At 37.7% G+C, this 27,674-nt stretch overlaps 1 protein-coding gene across 36 annotated transcripts in view; it reads right to left on the reverse strand.

Annotated features, from left to right (window-relative positions):
• The window catches only part of Afdn (afadin, adherens junction formation factor), a 147,556-nt gene that overhangs the window by 59,919 nt on the left and 59,963 nt on the right, over nucleotides 1-27,674 (reverse strand). For 27 of the 36 annotated variants that reach the window (XM_021237991.2, XM_021237988.2, XM_087193502.1 and 24 more), the window contains exons 6-12: nucleotides 25,379-25,536; nucleotides 15,547-15,658; nucleotides 14,211-14,378; nucleotides 11,346-11,390; nucleotides 7,818-7,912; nucleotides 6,013-6,275; nucleotides 2,527-2,596 (exon numbers count right to left, since the gene is read on the reverse strand). In XM_021237991.2, coding sequence (XP_021093650.2) covers nucleotides 2,527-2,596; nucleotides 6,013-6,275; nucleotides 7,818-7,912; nucleotides 11,346-11,390; nucleotides 14,211-14,378; nucleotides 15,547-15,658; nucleotides 25,379-25,536 — 911 coding nt within the window. The remainder of the gene's footprint in view (nucleotides 1-2,526; nucleotides 2,597-6,012; nucleotides 6,276-7,817; nucleotides 7,913-11,345; nucleotides 11,391-14,210; nucleotides 14,379-15,546; nucleotides 15,659-25,378; nucleotides 25,537-27,674) is intronic. The other 9 variants (XM_087193504.1, XM_087193488.1, XM_087193506.1 and 6 more) reach the window with 1 other exon arrangement.

A 27,674-nucleotide genomic window follows, 5' to 3' on the forward strand; every position in this document is an offset into this window, starting at 1 on the left:
ACAGTAGTGTTACTGGACACTTGAGGATGACCTCTTGAGAAGGGCTGGCTTGGACAAGGCTCTGCTGTGTGGAAACAAAAGGCAAGGGCAAGCACACAGTACAAAAGGGGCTTCAGATGGGAGAGGCGGGCACAGTCAGGGACAGAAGGCCCTGAGGCCTGAGTCCCAAAAGAGCTGGTGTGAGACATCAGGTGGGAGGACCTGTGAAGCTAGGAGGAAAACTGGTGGAAAAACTGGTCTGTGGCGGAAAGCCTACCAGGGGCTTCATGAGTAGGGCACCAAAAGATTCAAATGCACGATTTTAAAATGTGAGAAAACAGAGCAAAGCATCAAGGCGCACACCTATAATCCCAGCTACCTGGGAGGCTGAGGATGTAGCTCAGTGGACGACTACATGCCTAGCACACACATGGGCCTGGGAAAAAACCCAGTACCACATGGAAGGAAGGGTGAATGTGAGAAGACAAAGAGCAGAAGAGGGGCTGCTGTCCAGGACGCTGTGTGGCACTCATGACACAAGAGCTGCACTGAAGCCAGCATGCATGTACCCTTCAGAGGCAGAGAAATAGAAACTGAGGCTGAATAAAGAAAAGGAATCAAGACAGGTTCCTGTGGAACAAGGGTATGGAGGATGTATCCTTCTAAAGTAGAGAAAGATCAGGGAAGAAGTTAGTTTCAGAAAGAAAATTTAGTCTTGTCCTAGTCCTGCTGAATATGAAATATGTATCAGACATCAAAGTGGATATGCTAAGCAAGCCTCTAGCAGTTTAAGTTTGGAAAGGTCAGAGCCAAAGCTGCAACTAGAGGATAATGGACATCAGGTGGTATGAAATTAGGCAACAGGGCAAAGTCACCACACACAGAAGAAAAGGGGCCTTCCAACTCGCAGAAGCCAAGTGTACGAGGAAGAGGTATCAACAATGAGACCAAGGACAAACAATCACATGGTAGGGGAAGAATCAGGACAGCAGTTCCCTGGAAGCCAGAACAAAGTGTGCCACATTGTGATGGCATAAACACTATTGTGACAAGTAGGACGCAGAAAACAGAAACATCTGGCAATCAGGAGGACAGCCACATTACCTATGTAGGGGCAAAAGTCAATGGGTGTAGACTAAAGGATGTGAAGTTAGAAAGTGGAGAGAGTCACTACAGATAACTTTTTCAATTACTGTCTTGTAAATGAGAGTAGACAAGTGACAACCTGTCAATAGCTGACAGGTTTCAGTACTATAGATTTTTAGGAGATCCTGTTGCATGTTTTGATGCTGATGAGAATACTCAAGATTCTGCTGCCTCGTGGACTCCAATGAACTACATCTCAAGCAATCCTCTTCCCCTTGAATCTCGATGAGCCCGAGATTGCTTCAACAAAGGCAAGGCAGAGGAACCGATGCTACACCAGCCCAAGCCTTAGGAAGCTTAGAGGCTCAAGTTTTTTGTGAAGTATCATACAACTAAGACTTCTGGCTGACTCTGGGGTGGAAGGGCCATTGAGGGAACCTGAGATAACAGAGGCAGCGGGGTAGTCCCAGTATGGTCTGGACACCGAGTGATCTGCTAGCTGAATGCAGCCACACAAGTGACCAGCAGGAAGACGAGCAAACCAACTGTCCTAGGAAACACAAAACAGATCACAATCTTGTACACAAATAAGTGGGCTGTTGTTTTGGCCCACTAAGTTCTGGAGTGGTTTGTTAGCCAGCAGCATACAAAACCAAGTGAGGAAAGAAATGAACTGATTACCCTAGAACTAAGGATAACTGTAGAGGGACAGTGCCTGAGGCCACCCAGCGAACAAGCTAGCCCTGACGCTGAGGCTAGACAAGAGAACACTTGCTTTCAGGTGCGATCTGGCCCAGGAGGGCTGTTGTGGCTTATCTAGATGTATTCCCAAAGCCTCATGTGGTCATAGGTGGGGCTTTTCAGAGATAGCTGGGTCAAAGGTGTGCAATGCTGGGATTAAGGATGCCCCACCCTGGGTCTGGGTGGCACCAATTAATAAATTTACAGCCTGGATAGAATATAAAAGGAGAAAGGGAAGGATGCTTCTGATGTTTCCCTGATGCTGCTTGCTGCCTTCTGCCTGCCATGCCATGAATGGTTTCTCTTCTGTGATACTCTTCTGCCATGCCAACCTGCCTTAGAGCCAGCTGACTATGGACTGGAACTTCTACAAACTGTGAGCTGAAATAATCCTTTTCTCCTTTAACTTTGGTTGTCAGGTATTTTATCTCAACACTGAGAAGAGTAACTAAGACAAGGGCTAACCCCACAACAGTGAAGCCTAGGTAACATGTGCTCCATGTGGAGGAGAAAGCACAATGTCCTGGCTGTGGGAAAAAGGAACAAACAGCCTCATACCTCTCCTTCACATGCCTCCAAGAGATACACAATGGAGCGGTATGACCCATGGTGGGCCACTGTATTATACAGGAGAGTCGTATTTTACCAGTGTATCTGTCCACAATGTTCTACAATGTTAAACACAGAGGAAAATCGGGTCAAAAATACATAATTGCCTACCCTGCTTGTTGGCAACGCTGCTCCACTGTGAACATCTCCTCCCAAGTCAAAGGTTGTCTCTTGAACAGTTCTGTCAAGATTAAACAAACACACAAACAAACAAAAAAACAGAATTAACTTCCAACCAACAGGACAAAGTCTCTTTTACATAAAACACAGGAAACAGTTTAGTTAAATACACCAGTGTTCAAAGATCATCCAGAAACTGCTCTACAGCTGGGCATAGTGGCACATGCCTGTAACCCTAGCTACTAGGGAGACTGAGGCAGGAGGATGCCAAGTTTGAGGGCAGCCTGGAAAATTTAGCAAGACCCTCTCTCAAAATAAAAAGAGCTAGTCATGTAGCTGAGTGGTACAGTGCTTGCTTGCCTAGGCAGCTTTGAGTTCAACTCCCAGTATCATATTAAAAAAAAAAAAGTAAAACTCTAAAACAATTGCTTTATTTTCACCACAGAAATTTACAGCATAAAAAAACCAAAAACAATGGTAAATTTAAGAACTTTTCTTACTGGTATATACCGAACACTTTAAGGAACATATTTCTTCAAAACCATTTGTGGACATGGTAAAGGTAAAGGGGACCACAGAGGTGAGGAATCACCCTTCTGCTTCAGAGCCATCCGATGGTGTTTTTTTAAAAACACATAGATATCACTACTTAGGCTACAACAAGGAAACGGAAGCTTTTCATAATGTTAGTAGTCAATCCAGAGATATCTTAGTTTGAACAATTTTTTAAAATATCTCAAAAACTTCCTAATGAAATAAAACTGTATCATTAGGGGAAAAAAAGCTTAGAATACAAACAAAAATCTCATTTTGAAGAGTAAAAAAGCTTAGATAAGCTACATTTTTGGCATAAATGCAATGCACTCATCTCAAACAAAGGAAAAAAAAGAACCCTAAAGCCACCTGGAAACCAAACAGGATGAATCAACGGTTAAATTTCTTGGGCCACTATGCACAATAATAAAAAAGAATGACATATCTTTTGTTCTAATATTTCAAAAATACATGGTCTAATTTTCAAAGTACCCTGGTACTTGAAACTTACTGAAGCTCAATCTATATAATGAAACAAGGAATGGTATTGAATTCAGTCTGTCAAATTAGAAAAGCAGATACATCCTACCTCATCACTAAGAAAATAAAACTATATTACAATGGAAAATAATACTATGCTTTAATACTGAAAAGCTTTTATTAAAGACTAAATAATCAATTTTCTGCACACAATTTTATGAAATATATCATTTTTAAATATTAAATACTCATCATCTGTTATCAAGATGTTCAGAAAAATAGGAGCTGCTCTGCCAGCTCCTATTAATTTAAACGAGATTCAGTTCAGCTGTTTGCTCTGATAGTGGACATAAAAAAATGTGACAGCTCATCTTCTTTGCCACATTTGAGATAATTCATGAGTATAACCAAAGCCTTCTCTATTCTTTTTATAATTAACATCCTAGAATAACAAATTTATAACACCATGTAAAGCTCTAAGTTTTGTTTACCCAATGCTGCCTTTTATATGCTTTAATATGAGCTCAATTGTTTTGTACTCTGGATGTGTGAACAAGTCTAAAGTCACTCTATACATTACTTTAGTGTTACTGAATTAGGACCTTTGACTATAAGAAGCAGCTCCCTCTTTTCAGTGTTCAGGGCATGGTAATGGACATAGATGAGATGAACAAATGTGAGTCAGGGTATCATCTGAGGTCCCTAAAATTCCCAAACAGAAAATTAGCATTAAACATTGCTATCCGCTGGTAACCATCAGCAAGGATCTGAAGGCAGATTCTAAAATCTGCATTTTAGAGTACGTGGTATTTATGCAGAAATTTTTTGATAATCTGACATCAGACAAAATGGTTTTAAAAAAAGCTTTTTTTCCAATTTATGGATGATATATTCAACCAATACACAGTGTCCTTCGGCTTTGCCAGAAAAATATATAATAAATTTCACAACATTCTCCTGACTGAAATCTAAGCCATAGTCTTATATTTTGGCTCACAATATGGTAAGGAGAAAAACAGTAGACCTCCAAACAGGAACCATGTGGCAAAAATACAGTGGGAAACTGCCTGACTCACATACAGAAAAACTTCACGAAGCAAAGCTGAAGGGGCTGATCCAGGGAGGGACAGAGATTGTGCCAACAATTCCATTTAATCCCAGTAGCAGATGTAGGCAGTAACACGTCTAGGTAACAAACATCAAAATAGATTTAAGTGCAGCAATAAAGTGCAAGTGTAAACAGGAGGCCATAACTGCAGGCACTGCTGAAAAACAACAAACAATACACCAGAGGAAAACACTCCACAAAGGAGGCTCTTTGGTCAGACCTGAGCAGTTGAGGAGTAAGCAGGAGGGGAAGCTGTGATGTGAGCATGGTTCACCCTACCCAGGTGTCAGAAAGGCTGACAATTCAAAAGGAAAACATCTGAACCTGATTCTATGCTGAAAAAAAGGGCCTACGTAAAGCTAAAGACAGGGACAGCAATTACATGAAATGAAAAACACAACCTTAAGAAAGGAATACTTTAAAACTGGTTGTCCCACACACAAATGGAATAATGAATGTAGAAACATTCAGTTTAAAGATGAAACAAAGAGAAAGGAAAGGGTTTTCCTAAATAGACAGTAAAGACGCTTGCTGGTTTTCTTTGGGAAGTTATGAGACAGGATCATCTCCTGTAGCTCAAGGTGACAGGCTTAGCCCATAAACTTTGCAAACATCCCTTTGTCTAAAGGAATATACGCTATGATCCACCAAGTGTTTATCTCAGAAAAAGACATTAGTTCTAAATAGTAACTAACACCAGGCCCAAAGTGTAAGCTCTGGTGGGAAACAAAGGTAAGTCTTGGAAAAAAATAACAGGAAAAGCAATGTGGAAAAGCCAACCAACATGCTGGTTTATGTCTGTGCTCTTTGAATAGAAAGCTTGTACTTCAGTGGAATTTTTCGGTAATTTGAAATACCATAAAGAAAGAGTTCTGCAGCTCTTTCCAAGATCATTACCCTATCAACCTGCAAGACAGATAATAAAGTAGCTAATAACCATTGTTTGTTTTTAAAATTATCATTACTAAAAGGCAAGTCATTCCTTCCCACAAGTTTCCCAGTTAAGTGGCCACACTGTTCACACATTACCTCACAAAAGCACTAGGTGGAGCTAAAATATTCTAAATTCCTCAAGAGATCTTAGGGTGTACTGCCATGAGTTACAGGGGGAGAAAAACCCCTTCAATAAAACATTTAAAAAACTTGGTAACTAAACTTCCAATTTCAAGGTGAAATTAAGATCCTTCTTTTTCCCTCTAAAACTTATCCAAATTAACAAGGATAAATGCCAAAATCATAAAACCACTTTGATTTTTAAAGAAATGAAACAAAATTTAAAAATCCAGACATCTACACCTAATTCAAATTACTCTTGGTCAACACACTCTAAAAAGGCTGATCTACATCATATTCACCCAGGTTTGTGTCTTGGGCCCTTGACCATCAGGCCTCCTTCCACAGATCTCTTTGCAAGACTGTGGTCCTGGCTGGGGTCCACAAACTTGAACACATGTGATGCCCCGAACTGCACTTTCATGCCACTCTGCAGCATGGTGGTTTCCGAGATGCGCTGGCCATCGACATAGGTCTCTGCATCCATACTTCTTGGGGTCACAGTGACCACTCCATCCATGTTAGTGAGATCACAGTGATGGGGCTGAATTCCTGGGCCAAACAACTAAAAATAGAAGGAAATTAAAGACATTCCCATTTTGAAGTCATGATATTTAAAAACAGAAATTAAAAATTTTGAGTTCCTCTTTTATAATAATACAATTTAATAAGCCCTGGACTCTTGATGCTTTAAGTGGACATCCCACTCAATATGATATAAAGGGTGATCAAAAATACAATGAATATTTAAACTAAAGAAAACTTATTACAGGAAAAGATACACTGCTAAGAATGATGAGGTAAGTGTGTTTGAAGCAAGGGGAAGTGTTTGGAGGGGATTAACATGCTCACAATGGGATTGTAATTCATGTGTCTTGCTGCCAGGTGGCTTGAACCACTGATAGTACATAAATGACTGTCCCATCTGGCTGCTTTTTAAAATTAATTTTGTTAGTAAAAAGACCAATAAAAGTTATTAGACTGTACCACAAATGGTACAAGTTGCCTGATGGGACAGTCATGCACATATCACCATTGGTTCAAGGAGGCAGAAATGTGATAGTAGCAGTATGTCTTTGCTATAAAATATTTTCTTAAAAATTTAAACATTCAGTGTATTTTTATCACACTTTGCAAAGTAAGTAAGCACTATCAAAATACTGTCAAAATATGTAAGACATTTCTAGCATCTAGTAGTAACTTGATTTAAGGCATATTCCAACTTTGCATTAAAAATCATATGATCATGCCTGCACACACTTGTAATCCCGGCACTCAGGAGGCTGAGGCAGGAGAACTGCCGTGAGTTCAAGGCCAGCCTGGGCTACATAGTGAATTCAAGGCCTGCTTGAATTACGCAGTGAGATTCGGTCTCAAAAACAAAACAAAAAAAATGGCATATGATCAAGGTACGTGTGTAGTGTAGTGGTAAAGCAGTTGTCTACCATGAATGAGGCCCTGAGTTCACTCCCAGCGTCACAGAAAAAATGCAAAAAGCGTACGTTGATGGTCATCTTAAACATAATTAGTAGACCAATCTATACAAATTTTTATGATTAAAACATCTCTACTTAATCTGTTTTACTGCCATGTTAACAATGAAAGAATCACAGAACTAAAAACCCTATCATTTTACAACTGAGAAATAAGAAGTAAAGAGCAAAGATGATTTACCTGAGTTCAAAGTGACAAATCCTGATTTCACATCTTCAAAGACAAGTGTCAAGCTATTTGAAGCACTTGAGAATTATATTTACCTAGGTCTTATTGAAGGCTTATTGCTATGGGTGACTCAGCAATAGAACTTCCCCATCTTAAGGCAGATCTGTAAATTGCTATCATCTTCTTGGATTGAAAAAGTAAAGAGCCTATAGGAGTGTCATAACCAAGCCAACTTTCTGGAGGGTGAGTTCAGACATAAACACATACACTGTTCTTTCCACACTAAAGCAGAGTGACTCAGAATAGATGAACTATCTATAGTTAAATGTAAGGTCTGTTATTTTGATTTATTCGTTTGTTCCTTGTGACAGGTTCTCTACTTTGTGCTCCCTACTGAACATGTACAACTACAGCAAGAGGTTCACACTAAAGCCTGATAACATACCTGGATAGAGTTGTCATCAAACTTTTCTGTCCCAACTTCAGTCACACTCAACTGAAGGCGGTAAAGCTTTGGCTTGTCTCTCGAGTCAGAGCCATCTGTGAGAAGAGAAGGAAGAGAGCTCCATTTGCAGTCCACTTGCAGCTCGATGTTCTTGTCATGTTACTTGAAATAAAACTTTAATAAAAATGATGCTACAGTTTTCAGGATTTCTTTTAGAGAACACTCCAACTTACATCATATAGTTCAACAAACTGGATACACAATCTTCAAAGAAATATGCACACCAGCTTCTGTTTAATATAAAGTGCTAAGACTATTACTAATTCCAACATTTTCTTATTACATAAAAGGAAATTTTCTCTACATGCTGCCCTGGATCTTCTCTGATGATTCTGAGGTGCAATCATATTAGTAATATAATACCATGAAAGGCATGTGCACCCTCAGCACAAAATAGCTGGTGGGGCACAGTGAAATCAAAGGTGGAAGTTCCTATTGTGGAGTTCTCACAGCACCCAGCCCTCCTGGAATACCATCCGCAGGATGAGGACTAGGCAGATCTTCTCTGAACAATTCTTCCAATGACTCTAAAGTCCATGGCTGAGGAAAAATTGCTGGCAAAGTGCTTAGCTCACTTGAGTAGAACTGGGATGAAAGGAAGGAATACTGTCTTTGTTTGGGTTTCTGTCACTTTAAACCTTTCTGAACTGCTGGGAGTTTTAGTTTGTAGAATGACTTTCTATGGAGAAGGGGTGGGAGGAAATGAAGAAACAGCATCACCGCTGGGCCTCTGTCTCTACTAACACTGAACATGCTCCCTCTCTACTCAGCCGCTCTGATTTTACAGTTAATCTATAAGAAAACATGCTTGGCAGAATCCAAGAATTCCGATACAATTTCAGACTTCAACTGTACCACGGCAAGTATACAGCTTCCTTAAAAGGCAAATGAAAGTCTCCCTGACCTACTTCATGACTGCCCGCGTAACTTTCAGAGTCACTCATTAAAATCAGGAGTCACTGGCATCAGGCATGTAAGCTACGAGAGTCTCAGAGGATAAACATTTTGGAAGGCATGGGCATCTACAGTCTGACTGCCAAGTTCTCTCAGTCCTAGTGTGTCTGAACTCTAAAAGACAAAACACATGATAAATTCACCATTTCTTACAACTGATGTTAGTTTTCAGAGTAATACAAAGTAACATTCTAAGGACAAAAATTTCTATTTCTGAATTATTTCAGGAATCTGTGACATCTAGGGAAAGGCAAGATGACACTGAAGTATTTCAGAGACACCAATGCCTAACATCCACCCCAAAACTGATTCACCGTCTATGTTGCTTCCATTGGAATATTTATTTTCAGTGCTGTTACAAAGTCCTGATCCAAATGAGATATCAAAATCATCTGGGGCTTTTCATGAACATGGGCAGTTCCCTTCTCCTCCTGGAATGCCCACTATTTTGTTTTAAGCACCATGGCAGTTCTCTTCAACCTCCCCTCTTCTATCCTTCAGAGTGCCACATATCCACTGTGTCTCAGCACCATGAACTACATTTTTCGAGGATTCTATAGATTTTTGCCCCTCACCTCTGAGCTTTGTGTGGCTAGGCTTCCCCTGATCACAGCTTTCAACGTGTGGTCTACAGTTCATAGACAATAAAAGACTTAATATGTTTACAGTGACTACACTAAAAATGAAGAAAACCAAGTAACACCTGAGTTACACGGAAACTACACAAATTATGAAGAAAGAAAAGGAGCAAATAAGTAACCATGTCTGAAACAAGATCAATTATTTCAATGCAAAGTTAAAAATATAAGAACACAAAAGAAAGCTATGTCGGGGGGGGGGGGTGGTGAAAGAAAATTTCACATTAATAGTCCCCTGAAATCTGAATGTTACTGAAAGGTCTCCTGGGAATTACAAAGGGCTGTTAGACTGAGAAATATGAGAGAAGGAAGGATCACAAGCTGCTTTCCTAGTCTCCTCTTCCTCACCACTGCACTTCCATAAAAAAGCAGAGATAAAGTCTGTGTAGAATGCAGAGACCTGGGTGGTAGTCCTAGCATCAGTGGGAAAAAAGCATTTGGTCTAAGCAAGGGCAGGAAGAGTGGGAGGCAGTAGTGCTTGGTGCCTCCTGCCCCTTCTTGTGACATTCAGCCCTTGACCCCAACTAACAGCACTTGATCATTCACAGACACAAGCAGTAAAACTCCCTCAATACACATTCCCAGTGTTCCCCCTTCCTCAACAGGGTTTCTGCCCAAATATCTAAGCATTCTTCTTCCAGCAGAGAACTACAACACATCTGGAGCAACTTCACAAGAGACAGCTTGCAGTAACCCCACCCCTGACACAGCACTTCTGCCAAAAAGGTACCTTTAACAGCATCCCCTGCCTGAAATGTTTGGGACCAGAACGAGTTAAGACTTCCAATTTTTTTCAGATGTGTGGATATTTGCATATACATGAGGTATCTTGGAGACGGAACCCAAATCTAAATACAAACTTCATTTATGCCTCATATACAAGGAGTGATGGAAAAATTTAACTTCTTACAGTAATATACATTGTCATTATTCCCCCTCAAAATAATAATCCTCTTTAAACATATCCTATCATTCTTGCCACTTTCTGAAGCAGTTCTGGAAATTCTCTTTAGTGGGTGGCTTTAGCTGCACTGTTGTGGCCACCTTGATGTCCTGAATCAATTCAAAATGTTTACCTTTCATGGTCATTTTGACTTCAGGGATGAGCCAGAGGTTGCATAGTGCCAGATCAGGTAAACAGATAGTTAAAGACACACTATTATGTGCTTGCTTTCCCACTGGATGGCACTTGGCAGCAGCATTCACTGTATTTTTAATCACACCTCATAAAGACACTTACAAAAGAGGACTTCCAGAACTGCTTCAGAAAGTGGCAAGAACAATAGGATAAGCATGTTTGAACTGAGGGACAGTACTTTGAGGAGGATTAATGGCAATGTGTCTTTTACTGTAACAAATTTTTAAAATGTACACATTCACCTGTATATTTTTATCACACCTCATACACCTTATATACACAGCCTGCAGGAAATTTCATATGATGCATTAACTACATCTGTGTTCTGACACTCTATTATATAGGGCGAGGCGTGGAATTTTCTACTTGTGGTGTCATGTCAGTGCTCAAAGGTTTCAGATGAGAGATGTTCTGCCTGTATTCTCAATGCAAAAGGGAAACGGAGGGCTTGAACAAAGGGTAAGCACTCTTAAGGCACTTTGTTCTCAGTCTACAACAATTTTGTCACCAACTCTTTTCTGTCTACAGCTGCTTCTCGGGATGAACCTGAGAAAATAAGAGCAGCAAAATAAGCTTACAGCAATTGAAATGAATACTGGACATGGGACACTTCACAGGTATGTATAAAAAACAGTAAATTGAGGTTTCATAAATACATCATCTGGTCAATCAACATCATTTTGCCCAGGAGGTCTGCTAGTGCCCCAATTACAAAAGTAGTATTAAGCATAGCATTACCTTCGTAAGTGTGATAACTGTAGTAGGCAAAGTGACTCCTTCTCCCTGGGGTTAAGACATGCCAGGACCCAGGTGAAGGCAGCATCAGCAGGACAGAGACCATGAAGAACACGTGGGAGAGGGAAGGAGGAGAAGAGACGCAGAGGGTAAGCTTCAGTGAGACAGGTCTCAAAGGAAGAAAAGGTACATTTTACCCGTCAGCTTTCAGAGCTGTGCGGACAAGACTACAGTCAGTGTTTTAGAAACCAGTGCAGACTGTTAGGGAAAACAGTAGGACAATAGGTGAGTTGCCAAGCAATAGGACAGCAAGAGGGAGTTAACCATATAGAAGGTTATCACCCCACCTGGCTGACTTCTGCTTAAAGAACACATTCAGATCAAACGCAAAGAACAAAGTAGCATTCTGCTCCCATTCCTCCAAAAGACAGTGTAAGCACATACCCACTCCTCAGAAATCTCCTATCCCACTTGGGCAGGACCTCATCACTTATTACTTCGTTGACAATGTGTCCAATGAAAATATCTCACAAATCCATTCACAATTTATCAAATGCAGAAATATTTTCTCATAAATGGAAAATAGATCAATTTATTCAGCATGCTGATTTTGAGTAGTTAATAATAAAAACACAGACATCATATCTTAATGAAAGGACATGGCTTTGGTGCAAGAGAGTCCTCAGCTAGCGCTCAGGCCTGTCACCAGCCTCTGCCCTTAGGAGAGCAGAAGAGCTCTGTATCGCCCATAGGCATCTGTGGACAGCAGGAAAAGTCCCACATGCTACCCAGAGAACTCCTGAGTGTGGACTACAGACAGTGCTGGGATTACTTCTTGGTGTGTAGATTACCTGATGTCAGGGACAATTACTTGCCTTTGCCATCTACTGCTTTGACCTGCAGTAGGAGCTCAGTAAGTGTTGACTGAAGAGAGCAAAATGCCATGAAATGTTCTAGTAAGCATATGGTTTGTGGTGTTGCCCATATATGGTGAAAAGCAGTTAAAATTTAATTATCTAGGATCGGATCTAGCATCTTCCCACACCTACCAAAAATTCTACATATTGATTATCTCAGAGAATACAATTACGGACTAAACAGCCAAAATGGAAATTCTCAGTAGTGTGAGATCAGAGACAATCTGCTTTGTCAGTGTTCCATCTCTAAGGCTCAGAACAATGTTTGACACAAAGTACTAAGCATTTGTCAAATGAATGTTCAGTCTCTCTCTGCTAGCCAACAAAATCAAACTTTCCATTATTCATTTGAAGATCAAATGTTACTATTTATCAATTTGTTTGAGTTATACCCTTCAATCTTAAAAATCTGGATTTGAAGAAACCAATCATTAGTTTCCAGCATTTAATGCAAAAATTTAAAGGACAGGTCTAATGTCCAAAAAAGTTCCTGAATTTTTTTAAGCTCAAAAACAATGGCTGTATCATTGTTGCAGTTCCTTTCCTCAGACAAACAAGCAAAAACCCTTTTTCACACTATATACACACAGCACAATACTGACACATGCTTCCAAACTACAGTGAGAAAGTAAAACTTCACATAAACTCCCAGTCACAGAACTGAGGGGCAAAGCATGGCTACTATCATTCACAAACAGCTACTACCCAGGGCTACACTGCCACCGTTAATCAGAATAGCATCAAAACATAGCTATGCCATTCTACATCAGTGTAACCCAGCTACTTCATAAGACTGTTGGAAACACTGTTTCTAATCCTTAACTATAATAATCAGCTATAAGAAACTAAATCAGTCTTGGAAATAAAATAAACACTGAGGAATCTAAGAAGAGAAAAACATAGCTCCTGCTCAAGGAACAACATATTATCTACATAACTGATTTATTTTTATGCTAGTTTTTCTGTAATTACAAACTGGGATTTATTTTAAATGTAGTTTGAGGTGGGGAAGATGGCACATTATCATCATAACAGGTCACACATATAATTTAAGAAATGAGATTTTGGTAAATGATAAAGAAATATGTAATAGATAACACAATGCAAATGTACACAATACAGTATATGTATGTATATATATGTATATTTATTCGCGTATAAAAGCACTTCTTTAAGAATGTCAATGTATTTCTCTACCTGACGGTCAGCTTAAGACAACAGCAGCTTAGAAGAGTTCTACAAATGATATATGCAGACGCCTAATATGAAAATAAATTTAGTCTTATTATATAAAAAAATCAAATAGGCTTTCACTTATTAAGATGGATTTTTTTAGATGTACTGTCAAACTTAAAGACATTCCTTTTGGAGACTGTTCATATATTAGAAACAATAATACGACCCTCCCCTACACACATATACTTCTATTAAATCTGTCTTAGAAGAAGTGAATTTCAGTTCATTGTTTTTAGCAGGTTAACTATATTGCTCAAGATTTTGTTTTGCTTTTTTTGCGACAGAGTCTCACTATGCAGTTCAGGCTGGCCTTGAACTCACTATGTAGCCCAGGCTAGCCTCAAACTCTCGGTGATCCCCCTGCTTCAGCCTCTTGAGTGCTGGGATTACAGGCATGCGCCCACTGTGCCTGGTGCTAGTTATTTTGGAAATGTTTTCTTAAAAAGAAATGAATCATCACCTAAACCTCTCTTAAAACACTCTATACATTATCTTAAATGTTTCTCTGCAACTTTGTCCATGAGAATTTTATTCTTATACATGAATACATGTATTATATGACCATAGGTTTTTTTTTTTTTAAGTAAATGAAAGTTACTTAAAAAAAAAAAAAGTCTAAAAATGTTAATTCAGCCAACAGGATACTTCTAAGATGAATTAAAAAGTAGAAACATTAAAAGCTAAAAATGTACTTTAATATAACCAGCTTTCTTACCTGGGCTTAATTCTACTAAATAGGGCAGCTTCTCAGGGGGGAGAGCAGAGCCATAGCCAGATCCATCAGCTCTCTCCTTCCCCTTCAGTGTCTTTCCTTCAATGTGTTTCTTTGTTTTCTTTGGGATGTAGTCTGGTGGCCTCCTCTTCAACTGAAAGACTAAAATCCCTAGAATAGTAACATTGGGAATCATTAACCAGATGGGCTGGTATGTATGGCCAGTTGAGCGGCAGTCAATTGCTCACACATTGCCAGGATGAAACTTCTTAACATCTGCTGAAAAGTGAGAAAAGGTCACCCAATTTGTACTTTGACTCAATGAAGGAAGTAGTCCCTTGGAGTGCTCTAAAAACTCCAGCAAACTATCTGCAAAGAGTTTTTTTAATTAACAGTGAGCTATATCATATGCTTGTAAACAACGTAAGTTTAAGAACAAATGAATCTTATATTCATAATTTTATGATCAATGAACATATTCACAACACATTACCACAAAAATATATATACAAATACATCTTATTTGACTTTATTTTTATTTAATTCAACTGAATTAACTCAGAATTCAAAGCAATACTAAAGTGAAAATTAAAACACTATTTCATTGAACAGTTTTAAACTCTACTGCTCTGAAATAGAGAAAACTGAATAGTGCCAAGTATGACTTCATTACAAGTTCAGCATCCCTAATCCACAAATATGCAACGTGATATGCTACAAATTACAAAACTTTTGACTGGCAACATGTTACAAATGGAAAACTGACCTCATATGATATGTAGTAGACATAATATTGGCATAGTAAAAGTTAACTACAGACTACGTGCATAAGGTGTGCATGAAACATAAATGAATTTCATTTTTAGACTTAGATCTCACCTCCAAGATATCTCATTACGTATACGCAAATATTCCAAAATCTAAATCCAAAATCGGAAACACTTCTGGTCCCAATCATTACAATCTTTAGGGTGTTCCTTTCCCTACCATAACAAATCTGTCCAAATTTCACAACAGTTCTGGCCAGCATCACTGTTGATAGGTAACAACCTTCCACTGTTAGTGTGGCTTCTTTCTAAGATGTGGTTTCTACCCCCAGTGTTAACCATCTGGGCAAAATCTGTGCCCAAGACTCAGGGAGCTGAGTGTGGCCCTACAGAGACCACTGAGGAGCCACCCTAGTAAGTCTGTGTAGGAATGGGAAACAGTACATCAAAGAGCTATCAGAAAACATTAATGTTCACATCTCCTACATCATCTGATAAAACAACTGGTATATCATATAGAAATTAAGACACATTACATATGTAATCCTTTAACAAGTAAATTTACTCTTTACCTTTATCACTTGGCCAATCCCTAAAGATTTGTAAAGGACACTCATCATCATCTAGAATAATTTCTTTAGCACCTCTTTCATCAGAATGCTGGGCTCCAGGAGGAAGCATAACCTAAAAGAAAAATAGTCAATAGTGAGTATACCTAAAAAGTAACTTAGCAAATATTAAGAAAATTTTTGGTTTTTGAATGAATAAATAACCCACTGTAGAATTAAACTGATAAAGCAAATTCCCATTAGTAATCAAAAAAAATTAATAAAAGCTAGCTGTTTGGCAGGTTTTGTTCATCGGATCCTTAACAAGAACTAGTCTGATTATTTTTATTTACTTATGACAAATTTTACATGTAAAGACTATAACGGTTAACCTCTAAGTAATTTCTTTAGGATACATCTTTATTACTAATTGCAACTTCTTTAAAGTACTTTCATAAATACCAGTTCTTAGAATACTTACCACACAACAAATAGCACAGATTTCCTTGTAGATGATCTATCTTTATGATTAAATTTTAAGCAGACATTTTATATGCATTTTATGACCATTCATTCAAAAACTGTTTTTAAGCAACTGTTTTAACAATTTGTGTTCACTGTACTTTTAATTAATTATACTATGCTACTTTTCATTGTTTTTACTGTAACCAAACTTTTTGCTTAATCACTTAAGAAAGAAAAGATTGCATTAGAGAGGCAGTGGTCAACAACACATGTCCATTCTGCACAGCCTGCACTATCCTCTCCTCTTCATTCTAATCCAGTGGCAACAAACCACAGCATGACTACAGAAAGCATGAGGAGGGGCCGGGGATTTAGCTCAGTGGTTTCACCGCCTGCTGCACAAGCGCAAGGACCCAGGTTTGATTCCCTGGTACCAAAAAACAAACAAACAAAAAAAGAAAACATGAGGAAAAAATCAAGTCATTGTTCCCAGCCTGTAGTCAACATAAAAGTGTTTAGACCTTGCAAGCAAAACCTATCATCATGCACACAGGTCAAATGGATTGGATGCTTCTGTAGAACCCTGCAATTCCTCATGACAATGCTTTTAACTACTCTAAAAAGATAAAGTTATTAAGCACACTTTGTGCTAACAAATCTTTCTTCATTAGTGCTTTGTATTAAATTCAGCCTTCTGGCTTAGAACACATACTACCCCAGGCTCTGACCTCAGTTCATCTCTTTCACCTCAATCTTTGTCATATATCTTCAGAGACATGGCACAGGGGAAGTACTCAAGAGTCCACAGACCGGAGTCCATGGACGCCACATACTTTGTGCTTCCAAGATCCCTCTGGTTACCTCTCATGCCAGAACAGTGTCCATGCATTCTGCAGCTCAAGTACTACTTCTCTGTCAGCCTTCTTGACCTCTCTTTTAGTTTAGAAGTCCTTGTTTGTATTCTATTTCTTAACCTTTTGTCTTCCTTTTTATACGCTCTTTTAAAGGCAACTCTTATTTTTGTATTCTAGCACAGTATCTAATAAATGGGATGACAAAGTATTTACTGAATAATTAATTGAATATATAAAAAAATGAGTGAAGAATATGAAGCAGCCTCAGTTTATGAGGTGGCAGGGTAAGAAAATACAGAATTTCTAATTCAGGGTAAAAATATCAAACAAATCTTGATCTGTACTGCCTAAGCTTGAAAAAGAGAATTGGTCAAAAAATAACAGTGTATAAAATCTAAACTAGAGAAGTTTCTCAGAAGAAATCAACAGAGGCCTCAAAAGAGGCTGTCAGTAAAAGCCCAAGAGTTAGGCTTTTATAACTTCAAATTCCTGATCAAGGGTCTTCTTTTACTTTCTGATTTTCATTAATAAAAAACAGCCTCAAATTACTTATCACAAATTCATTATCACATACCAAAAGATACGCAATTTTAGGGAACTGATTGTTAGCAGACAGATTATACACCGAAAGAAAAACATTCCTCTGACAAACACATGAGCAACAGGCATTCTTAAAGATCCCTCTCCATGTTCACAACTCAACATGGAACACAGCTAGAAGAGCATGAGGCCTCTGCTCAGTAACCCAGACACTGTCTACACTACCATTTTATTGAGATTTTCACTTAGAAAACATTTTATAACAGTTACTAACCAATTTTAAGTATAAAGAACAATTATAAAATCCACCACATCTATGAACTTAATTTTTCTATAGGTAAATTATGTCTCCCATAGGTGCATACTTCTGAACAAGTATTTCATAAAGCCCAGCATTAAAACAGAACTCTTCTCTGCTTCCCACTTATCTACCAAGAGGAACATGTACCAGAATATCCTCTACCTCAAGTACTTTTTCTTCACAGAAAAAAAAAATGCATTCTGCTATGTCTCATACCTGCCAGTTAATATTCACCCACATCCTGGTCAGTATTCCTCTAGCTGGCTGATAACACTATGATCCAAAAGGAAAACTTGCAATCCAGTTTTTTCTTTCCAATCCAACTTTAAACATTCATCTGTGATTACTATAACCTCCCACTCCCTGGTCTTCCGGTGCTGGGATCAGGTATCACCCTGAGCCTGCGCTGCAGTCATCTCTGGTCGTACTCTCACTGAGTACTCTGCTCCACTGTCTCACTTCCCCTGAACTCTGTTCATGTACATTTAAACAATTTTGTATTCTTTATTATAATTTTAATGTGAGGAAAACATCTGTTTCTCTGTCTTTTTCAGCTGAAAATTGGGCTATCTTCATAAAATTATGGATCTACTAGTTTTTCTAAATGAATATAACTTCTTAGTTTTTCAGGTAAAAAGCCATAAAATGAAAGCAAGCTCTTTTATTCTATACCATCTGTAATTAACAAAAGAGATACAAAGACCTCTACACGGAACCCTCTGAAACACTGTGGAGACAGCTCAAACAACGACATCATAAAGAGCTCCCCCTACTCGCAGGGTGGCAGAGTGGACAGTAGAGATGGCAAGCGTCTATGTTCAGCCACAGACACAAGGCAAAATCAATCAAGTCCCAGCAAATTTTGGGTAGTAACTGAGAAGCTGACACTAAAATTTACATAAATCTATAGGATGCCCTATCATACTTTTCTCTCCTCCTTTTCTTCCATTAATTTTTCAAATTTTACTTTTTTCATTCTCCAGTTCCCCACCTCCTCAATTGTTACTAGAATAACTACTAAGCTTTATGAATTTTTGGATTGCTACTTAACTTTATGCTATTACTGCTGAACACTTCTTTCAGTGAAGGTAAAGTTGTTTCATTTAGAAGATATTGACTGTAGGTCAATATTTAGTTTGTCTTCATGTTCATACTGCAATTACAGATCTCTTTTCTTTCTTTCTTTTTTTTTTTTTTTTGGTACTGGGGATCAAACTCAGGACCTTGCGCTTATAAGGCAGGCAGTGGAACCACTGAGCTAAATCCCCGGCCATATAGATCTCTTTTCAATGAATAAGGGTGGTATATTACTGATTTTGAAGGGTATGTCAATATCCAGTTTATATCTGACACTACTATTGTTGGTGATTTTATCACTGTAGCCAATGTGACATAGTTGTTGTTACTTAACTGGTTTTCTCTGCATGCCACAGAATCTAGATTGCCTTTGTGCCATTAAACTGTACAGTGGCTCATTCCTGGAGAACTGGTGCTGGGCCAAATACACTGCAGTCTCCAAATAAATGAAGGTGGCTAGATTTTGGGACAGAAGTAAAAGCCAATAGTTAGCTATGCCCAGAAAGCATGGCTGAAAAAGACATTAGCTAAAGAGGTCTCTTACTATAGCAATAAACCTTTCCACTATAATCAAGCCACAAGCACAAGAAAATCAAACAAAAAATGCAGAAACATGAGCTGAAGCTGATCCATGAGGCACTGGAGAAGAGGAAAATCAAAAGCCACACAGCTGAATTATTCAAAAGGGTAACACATGAGATAACAAAACAGATCAGTAAATTGTTTGGTGAGCTCAAACAAGATACAGTATAACCAAAGAGATAATGGGCCTAATAAAATGATCAGTAAGTCTACAGAAGACACTAATAAAAAGCTAGCTGAGCTAACCAAAATGAAACAAAACATGAATGATCAGCACAGAAGAGAATTAGAACCCATAAAAAGGTACCAAACAGAAATTTAGGAAATTAAAAGTTCTATGAAAAGTGTGAGCAGTAGAAGTGACCAATGTGAGGACAGAGTGTCAGAACTAGAAGACAGGGCTACTGTTGCTGATCAATTAATCAGAGATAACTTGAAAATAAGAAAACATAAAAAACTGATCCAACAGTTCCTAGATGACTCAAAGAAGCCTAATCTAAGATTAACTGGAATTGGTGAAAAATCAGAAGATAGCACAAAGGGTATAAAAATACCTGTTTACAGAAATAATAGCAGATAACTTTCTAAATACTATATGAATAAATAATTTAAGATATAGATAAATGAGGCATGTAGAACCCCAAACAACCAGAATCAGAAAAGAAGCTCTCCATGACATATGATAGATAAAATCCCCAAAGTACAACATAAGAATAAAATCTTAAAAACTGTTAGAGAAAAGCAATGAATCATTTATGAAGGTAAACTCATTAGAATTACAGCGGACTTATCAACACAAACCTTAAAGGCCAGAAGAGCATGGAGTGAAGTGTTTCAAGCCTTAAAAGAAAACAAATTCCAACCCAGACTAATATATCCCCCCAAAACTATCTTTCAAAATTCATGATGAAATAAGGTATTTCCATGATAAAGAGCACTTAAAAAATTCATGCCCACCAAACCAGGCATTTCAAAAAATTCTCAAGGATATCCTAGAAGGAGACAAGAAAGCTAACAATGCCAAAAGGTCTTATAGAGTTAATGCACCTGGTAGACTTACCAGTTAAATAAGAAGAAAGGGAATCAGCAACATGAAAATAATGGAATGACAGGAATAAGTTAACACCCCTCAGATATAACTCTCAATGTGAATGGTCTCAATTCCCCAATCAAAAGACACAGGCAGAATGGATCAAGAAATAAACTCCAACAGTATGCCTACACAAGAAACACATTTAACCCAAAAGGAAATTCATAGAGACTAAAAATCAAAGGATGGAAAACAATATTTCATGAAACAGTAACCTGAAAAGAGTACATGTAGCTACCACATTTTCAAAGTGGATTTCAAGCCAAAACTAATCACAAGAGGCAAAGAAGGTCACTGAATATTGGTTAAGGGAACAATTCAACAGGAAAACAATTATTAACATATATGCTTTGAACAATAGCATACCAAACTTCATAAAGTTAAGTACTATTGGACCTACAGGATCAGATATAAACACAATTTTAAAGAGGGACTTCAATACCCCACTGTCACAGACAGATCAACTAAACAAAAACAAAAAAAATTAAAGATATACCAGAACTGGAAAAAAATCTCTAAAACAAATGGAGGACACAATACACCGGTAATTACAGAGTGTTCCACCCAACAACAATGGAATACACATTCTTCTCAGCAGCACATGGAACATTCTCCTAAATAGACCATATACTAGCCAATAAAGCATGCTTAAGTACAAAAAAAATCAAAATTATACAATGAATATTATCAGATCATAGCATAATGAAACTAAAAATCAATGACAAAAGAAAACAAAATATGCAAACATATGAAAATTAAATTCAGTCTTGAATAATCAATGGGTAACAGAAATAAAGGAAGATAAAAAGCAGTTCCTAGAACTAAACAATATGCCTGTAAAACATACCAGAATTTATGGAATACAATGAAAGCAGTCCTAGCTATGAATGCCCACATTATAAAACAAAAGTGAATCCAAATAACCTAACGATACACCTAGAAAAACAAGGACAATCCAAACCCAAATGCAGTACAAGTAAAAAAATTATAAATATCAAGGCAGAAATCAATGAAGTTGAGACTGAAAAAAAAAAACCAAAAAACCCAACAAATTTAAGAGCTTGTTTTTCAAAAGAATACACAAAATAGACAAACTCTTAGCCAATCTTATCCAAAAAAAAGGAGACAAGATCTGAATCAATGCAATTAGAAATAAAAAGGTAACATCACAGCAGACAATGCTGAAATAAAAGATTATTAACAATTACTTCACAACCTGTACATCAATAACCTTGAGAATTCAGAAGAAATGATTTGATTCCTATATACATATGAATTACCAAAACTGAACCAAGAAGATTTAAAAACCTTGAAAATACAGTAACAGGCAATGAAATTGAAGCGGTAATAAAAAAATCCACCAACTAAGAAAAGCCCAGGTCTGGATGGATTCACTGCTAGACTCATATATCCAATCATGTACTAAACTAAAATCAAAACTGATCAAATATCTAAATGTAGTAACAGAAACAATCTACTCGAAGATAAAATAGGTACAAGTCTTGGAAGTTGTAGGTATAGGCAAGGACTTTCTGAAAAGAACCCTGTAGCACAAGAAACAATATCAAAACAAATTTAAAAACTTCTGCACAGCAAAAGAAACAACCAACAGAGTAAAAAGATAACCTACAGAATGGGGAAAAAAACCCCCAAACTGCCAGCTATTCCTCAGAGAAAAACTAATATCTAAAATATATAGAGAACTCAAAAAAAAATTAGATGCCCCCAATAAAACATCCAATCAAAAAATGGGCAAGTGAGTACCAGGGATTTAGCTCAGTGGTTATGCCACCTGTCTTGAAAGTGCAAGGACCCAAGTTCAATCCCTGGTACCAAAAAAAAAAAAAAAAAGGGCAAGTGAAATGAATAGACACTTTTAAAAAAGAAGTACAAATGGCCAATACATACATGAAAAAATGTTCAACACCTCTGTCCTTTAAAGAAATGAAAATTAAAACAACACTGAGATTTCATCTTATCCCAGAAAGAATAGCTATCATTAAGAAATCAAATCATACCAAATGCTGGCATGACTGCACAGAAAAAGGGCGGAAAAAGGAACTCTTCTGCATTGGTGGTGGGAATGTAAACTAGTACAATCACTATGGAAAGTAACATAGAGATTCCTCAAAAAACTAAAACTAGAAATTCTATTCAACCCTGCTATTCTCCTTCTGGATATCTTCCCCAAAGAGTTAAGGACATATTACAGTGATACATGCATAGCTATGTTTATAGCACCACAATTCATAATAGCTAAATATTAGAAGCAGCGTATATGACCATCAACAGATGAATGGATAAAGAAAATGTGGTACAAGGGCCGGGGATTTAGCTCAGTGGCACCAGGCCTGCCTCACAAGCACAAGGTCCTGAGTTAAATCCCCAGTACTGCAAAAAAAAAAAAGAAAAAAAAGGTGGTATTTGGACACAGTGGAGTACTACTCTGCCATAAGGAGGACAAACCTGGCTCATTTGTAGGAAAATGGATGCATCTTGAGATCATAAGGTTAACTGAAATAAATCAGGTGCACAAGCTGAAATATCACATAGTTTCTCTTATACAAGAAACCCAAAATATCAATAAAGAGCAAAATAAAAGATAGGTAATAGGAAGATAAATCTCAAAAGGGAAGGGGATCAAGAAATGGAAGGAGGTAGGAGAAAAGGGAGGTGAAAGGGATGAAAGAATTAGGATACGGTGGTACATGTATCAACTTCCAAGAAGAACTGATCATTTTATACCAAAAACATGCCACTAATAAAAAAAATAATTTATACAAATCACAACCTAAAATAAAGCAATTTAAAAAAATAAAACAAAGAGGGAAATTGACACTTCCTTTAATGATTTTAAAACTTCCTATAAATCTATACTAGTAGGGTGTGGTGGTGCACACCTGTAATCCTAGCACTCAGGAGGCTGAGGCAGGAGGATCAGTGCAACTTCAAGGCCAGCCTGGGCTACACAGTGAGTTCAAGGCCAGTCTGTACTACAAAGCAAGACCCTGTCTCAAAACAACACAAACCTATACTAATGAAGACAAGTTATTACAGGCAAAATGATAGTCTTATAGGTGAATGGAAGAAATCAGAGTTCACATATGTGGTCATTTGATTTTTGACAGAAGTGCCAAAGAAATCTATGGAAGAAAGTCCCTTCAACAAATGATGCTGAATCAACTGTGTGTCTGTATAGAAAAAATGAACTTTGACTTTTATCTCACACTAAACAAACATTAACTTGAACACACAACTCAAAAGTAAAAACTAAAACTATGAAATTGTAAACGCAGAAGATAAACAGAGAACAATGTCTGCAATCTCAGAAGGGCCAAATTCTTCTACAGAATATAAAAACAATGGAACATAAGTGAAAAAATTCCAGTGCTAGATTTCAACAAAATTAAAAACTTACACTCTTTGAAAAACATTATTTAAGGTAAGTCAAAGACTGGGGGAAAATTCACAACATATATGTCACACATTGGACTTGATTTCAGAGTATAAACCATAAATCACAATGGGATACCTACCAGATATCACACCTGTTGAAATAGCTAACATTTAAAATAACTAATTATTCTAAGTAAGGGTGAGGAAAAAAACAACTGAAACTTTCACACAGGAAAGGACTTTTAGTAGAGTATGTTATGTATCCACTTTAGAAACCAGTTTTATATTTTCTTAAAGTGATACACATATCCATCCCTACCATGAGTAAGCCATTACAGTCCGGGATAATCACTCAGGAGAAAATGTGCCCATAGGAAGACTCACACTTATTTGTAGCAACTTATTTATAGCACACTTATTTAAAGTCAAAAATTGAAAAGTGGAACAACCCAAATGTCTACCAAAGGTACACATTTCACAAACTATGATATATCCACACCATTCAGTAGCAAAAAGACACAACTCTGGATGGCACATATAACTTGGGAATGTCTCAAAGTCATCATGCAAAGTTAGAGAAACCAAGCCAAAAAGAATACTTAAAGTATGATGCTAGTCGTACAAAAATTGTATAAAATGCAGTTAATCCATAATGACAGACATAACACAAGGGAATGGAGGACAGAGGGATGGGTTACAAAGAGGCAAGAGGAAATGTCTGAGGAATGCTCATGGTGTTGACAGGTCAAAACTTATGAACTGGAGACCTTTAATATGTGTGACTTACTGTATTTTATTTGTTCTTCAATAGTTTTGTGGGGAAAAATTTAAAACAAGTAGCCACACTATTATATCACTCCATAATTACATGCTAAGATGAAAGCAAGGGGGATACCTTTGTTTTAAAATCTACTGGCAGGGCCGGGGATTTAGATCAGTGGTTTTGCCGCCTGCTGCGCAAGTGCAAGAACCCGAGTTCAATCCCCAGTACCAAAAATAAATAAATAAATAAATAAAAATAAAATAAAATAAAATGTACTGGCAGTTGCAGTTTTGGAGAGATACTGTAGTAAAGAAATTAATTAGTATGTCACTGTGACTTACAGGTTAAGAATTTTCCAGATAATTTGTTACTTAGAATAAAAAACTTGCTGGACTTTACTTAATGGTACCAAATAAATTCTGAGGCCTAACACTTCACTGTATTTCTTGAATATCTGAGTCAAAGTTGATTATTAAAGCAATGCAAATAAAATTAACTGTGTGCAAAGCAAAAATTCAAAGGATGTATATCAAAATGTTAATGGTATGGTTATCCTTTGGTAGTAAATTCTGTGCTATTTTTCTTCAACTTGCTCTTTTATATTTTTTAATTTTACAACTGGATCTTATGTTACTTTTATAATAGATGAGAGACTGCTAACATATGGTTTCAGTTCATCAGAATCTAAATGTACAGTGGGGAGAAAATCAAGAGATACCTTTCCCTTCAAATGCAATGTCCTAGCATGAATGATAAGGGTAAGAACCACCAATTCAACAGTTACGTACCCGAGCAATGCAGTAGTCCTTAGGATTTTCTTTTTCCAGACCATACTTCTCTAAAGCTTCGGCCACAGCAAAGTCTGCTGAGTCCGTAGTAGACAGCAGGATTGTCTTGTATGGAATATTTGGTTTTAAACTATCTGCATAAATTCTCAATGTTCCACCTAAAAAAAAATGTTTAACATATTTGAGCACAAGTTCACATCAGTAACAGAGATAGCTACCACTTACAAAGCTTAAGAAAGGGCAATGGAGTGCCAGCTGCAATGAGTGCCCAGAAAGACTGCATCAGCAAGAACCTGATGACCTAGTGACACTCTGCTCCACTGAGCAGTCTTCTGTGATGGACACTATGCCTGTCTTTTCTTCACACAGATGTGTTTCCAAAGTAATGAGCTGATTCTCACTATAAGAAAGAAAAAGGAAGGGCTGAGATGGTCTTTGCAGTGTAGCTGTCCTCCACTGCATCCCGTCTCTACACACACCTATTTCCTCCACTTCTCTCATTTCCTTGAACCTCCATCTCATACAAACAGAAAGCCAAATGAAGTTAAATATTAGTCCCACTGAACAAATCCACTCTAAGAAAGTGATCTAAGGATTCATGACATTCAGGTGATCAGGTCCAAAGAATTTTCTTGAGGATGTGTCACCAGAGTGGGGCTGCTTTCACTAAGAAAGTCATTTCTAGCTGTGAACACATTTGAGGGGGAAAAAAATAAGCCAACTGAGAAGTTGGGGACCCTGACTGGGGATCCTCGGTTCTCTCTATGTTTCTTCTTAATGGAAACCAACACATATTTTCACTTTTAGTGTCACAATCTGCTTTCTACATTAGCCCTCCATTAATCAGTCCTGAAATCTTAAACAGACAAAAACTTGAACATAATATTTTTGTTTTCTTTAATATTAACCATAAACACCTACCTTCCTAATAACATTAGGTGCTCAGGCATTTCCTGGGACTCTATATATAGACAAATGTTCTTTCTTTCCTCAACTACCCCTTTAATAGACAAACTCTGTGCTTTGATATTCTGCTATTTCTCTTCCTAATTCTTTGGGGTCCTTTTTTGTTTTGTTGGCTCCTCTTAATTATTGTTTGTCCCTAAGTTTCACATTACTTGTATACTTTTTACCCAACAAAATGTCATCCTCACTCAGTGATGCTGCCTCCCAACTAAACAGATCACTCCCAATATCCAATCCTACACGACCACTGCTGAGCAGGGATCCAGATGGGGCACTGAGTCACCAGCCTATATACACCTTGAACCCTGCCAGCACCTCCCCTCACACAATGAAATAAAACCCATCTTCCACCCCTTTCATTCCACAGTCCATAAACACCTACCAGTTTCATCCTGAGTAAAACCCAATCTCTTACAGTCATGACACTCTATCCCTTCAACATTCTTTACTCCTGCCTGGCCCCTCTGGGCCATATGGGTAGTGCAATGCTTTCATGGGCATACCACTTCTGACCACAGTACTCTGCTTCCATGATAATCTATCTAGATCCGAAGCTGAGGATAAATTGAAAGCCTTCTGGATTTGCAGCTTAAAACTCTTCAGCAGCTTATTAATAAAGCATATCAAATTTTCCATCAAAGTACTCCCAATGACAATGGAAAATAAATATGGGTATCTGGAGATGCTAAGTCACACGCAAAATGCTTTTTTTTTAAATGCACATAAATGTTGCATTCTTATCTGCACTAAAATACATTTTATAATCTTAACTATTTGGGACACTGATGTAGAAGAATCCCAAGTTTGGGGCCACCCTGCGCAGCTTAGCAAGACTGTCTCAAAATGAAAAATGTTTTAAAGGGCTGGATTGTATGAGCACTTGCCTAACATATGTGAGGCCCTGGGTTCAACCTCAGCAACGATCTAGGATTCTTATTGTAAGGAAAAAAAACCCAATATTTTAAATCTTTTTCCTATAAGAAATATAAAATCATATGAATATCAAAGAGGCAGATGTTATTTGGCTATATCTATACCCTAACAGGTCTGTTATACACTATTAATTATATATAATAATAAAAATAGCGATATAAAAACAGGATACTGTAAGCTAGCTAACTTTATCGTGACTCACACACCCCTGAGCTCATACTTCGTTCTTCAAGGGGCCATGGATTTATCTTCAGAAACACATTTCAGGAACAATGTCAAATTGCAGCACCCAACTGTCTTCAGGTCTGATATGTGGTCAGCACCACAGACATTTCTGAGCGTTCCTCTTGCCCTTTTTAAAACTGTTGCTACTTTTCTTCCTCTTTGTATTTTTTTC

The sequence above is a fragment of the Heterocephalus glaber genome, unplaced genomic scaffold (assembly GCF_053883595.1).
Source record: "Heterocephalus glaber isolate CG9 unplaced genomic scaffold, H.glaber_assembly_v1.0 deba00001593, whole genome shotgun sequence".
Lineage (NCBI taxonomy): Eukaryota > Metazoa > Chordata > Mammalia > Rodentia > Bathyergidae > Heterocephalus > Heterocephalus glaber.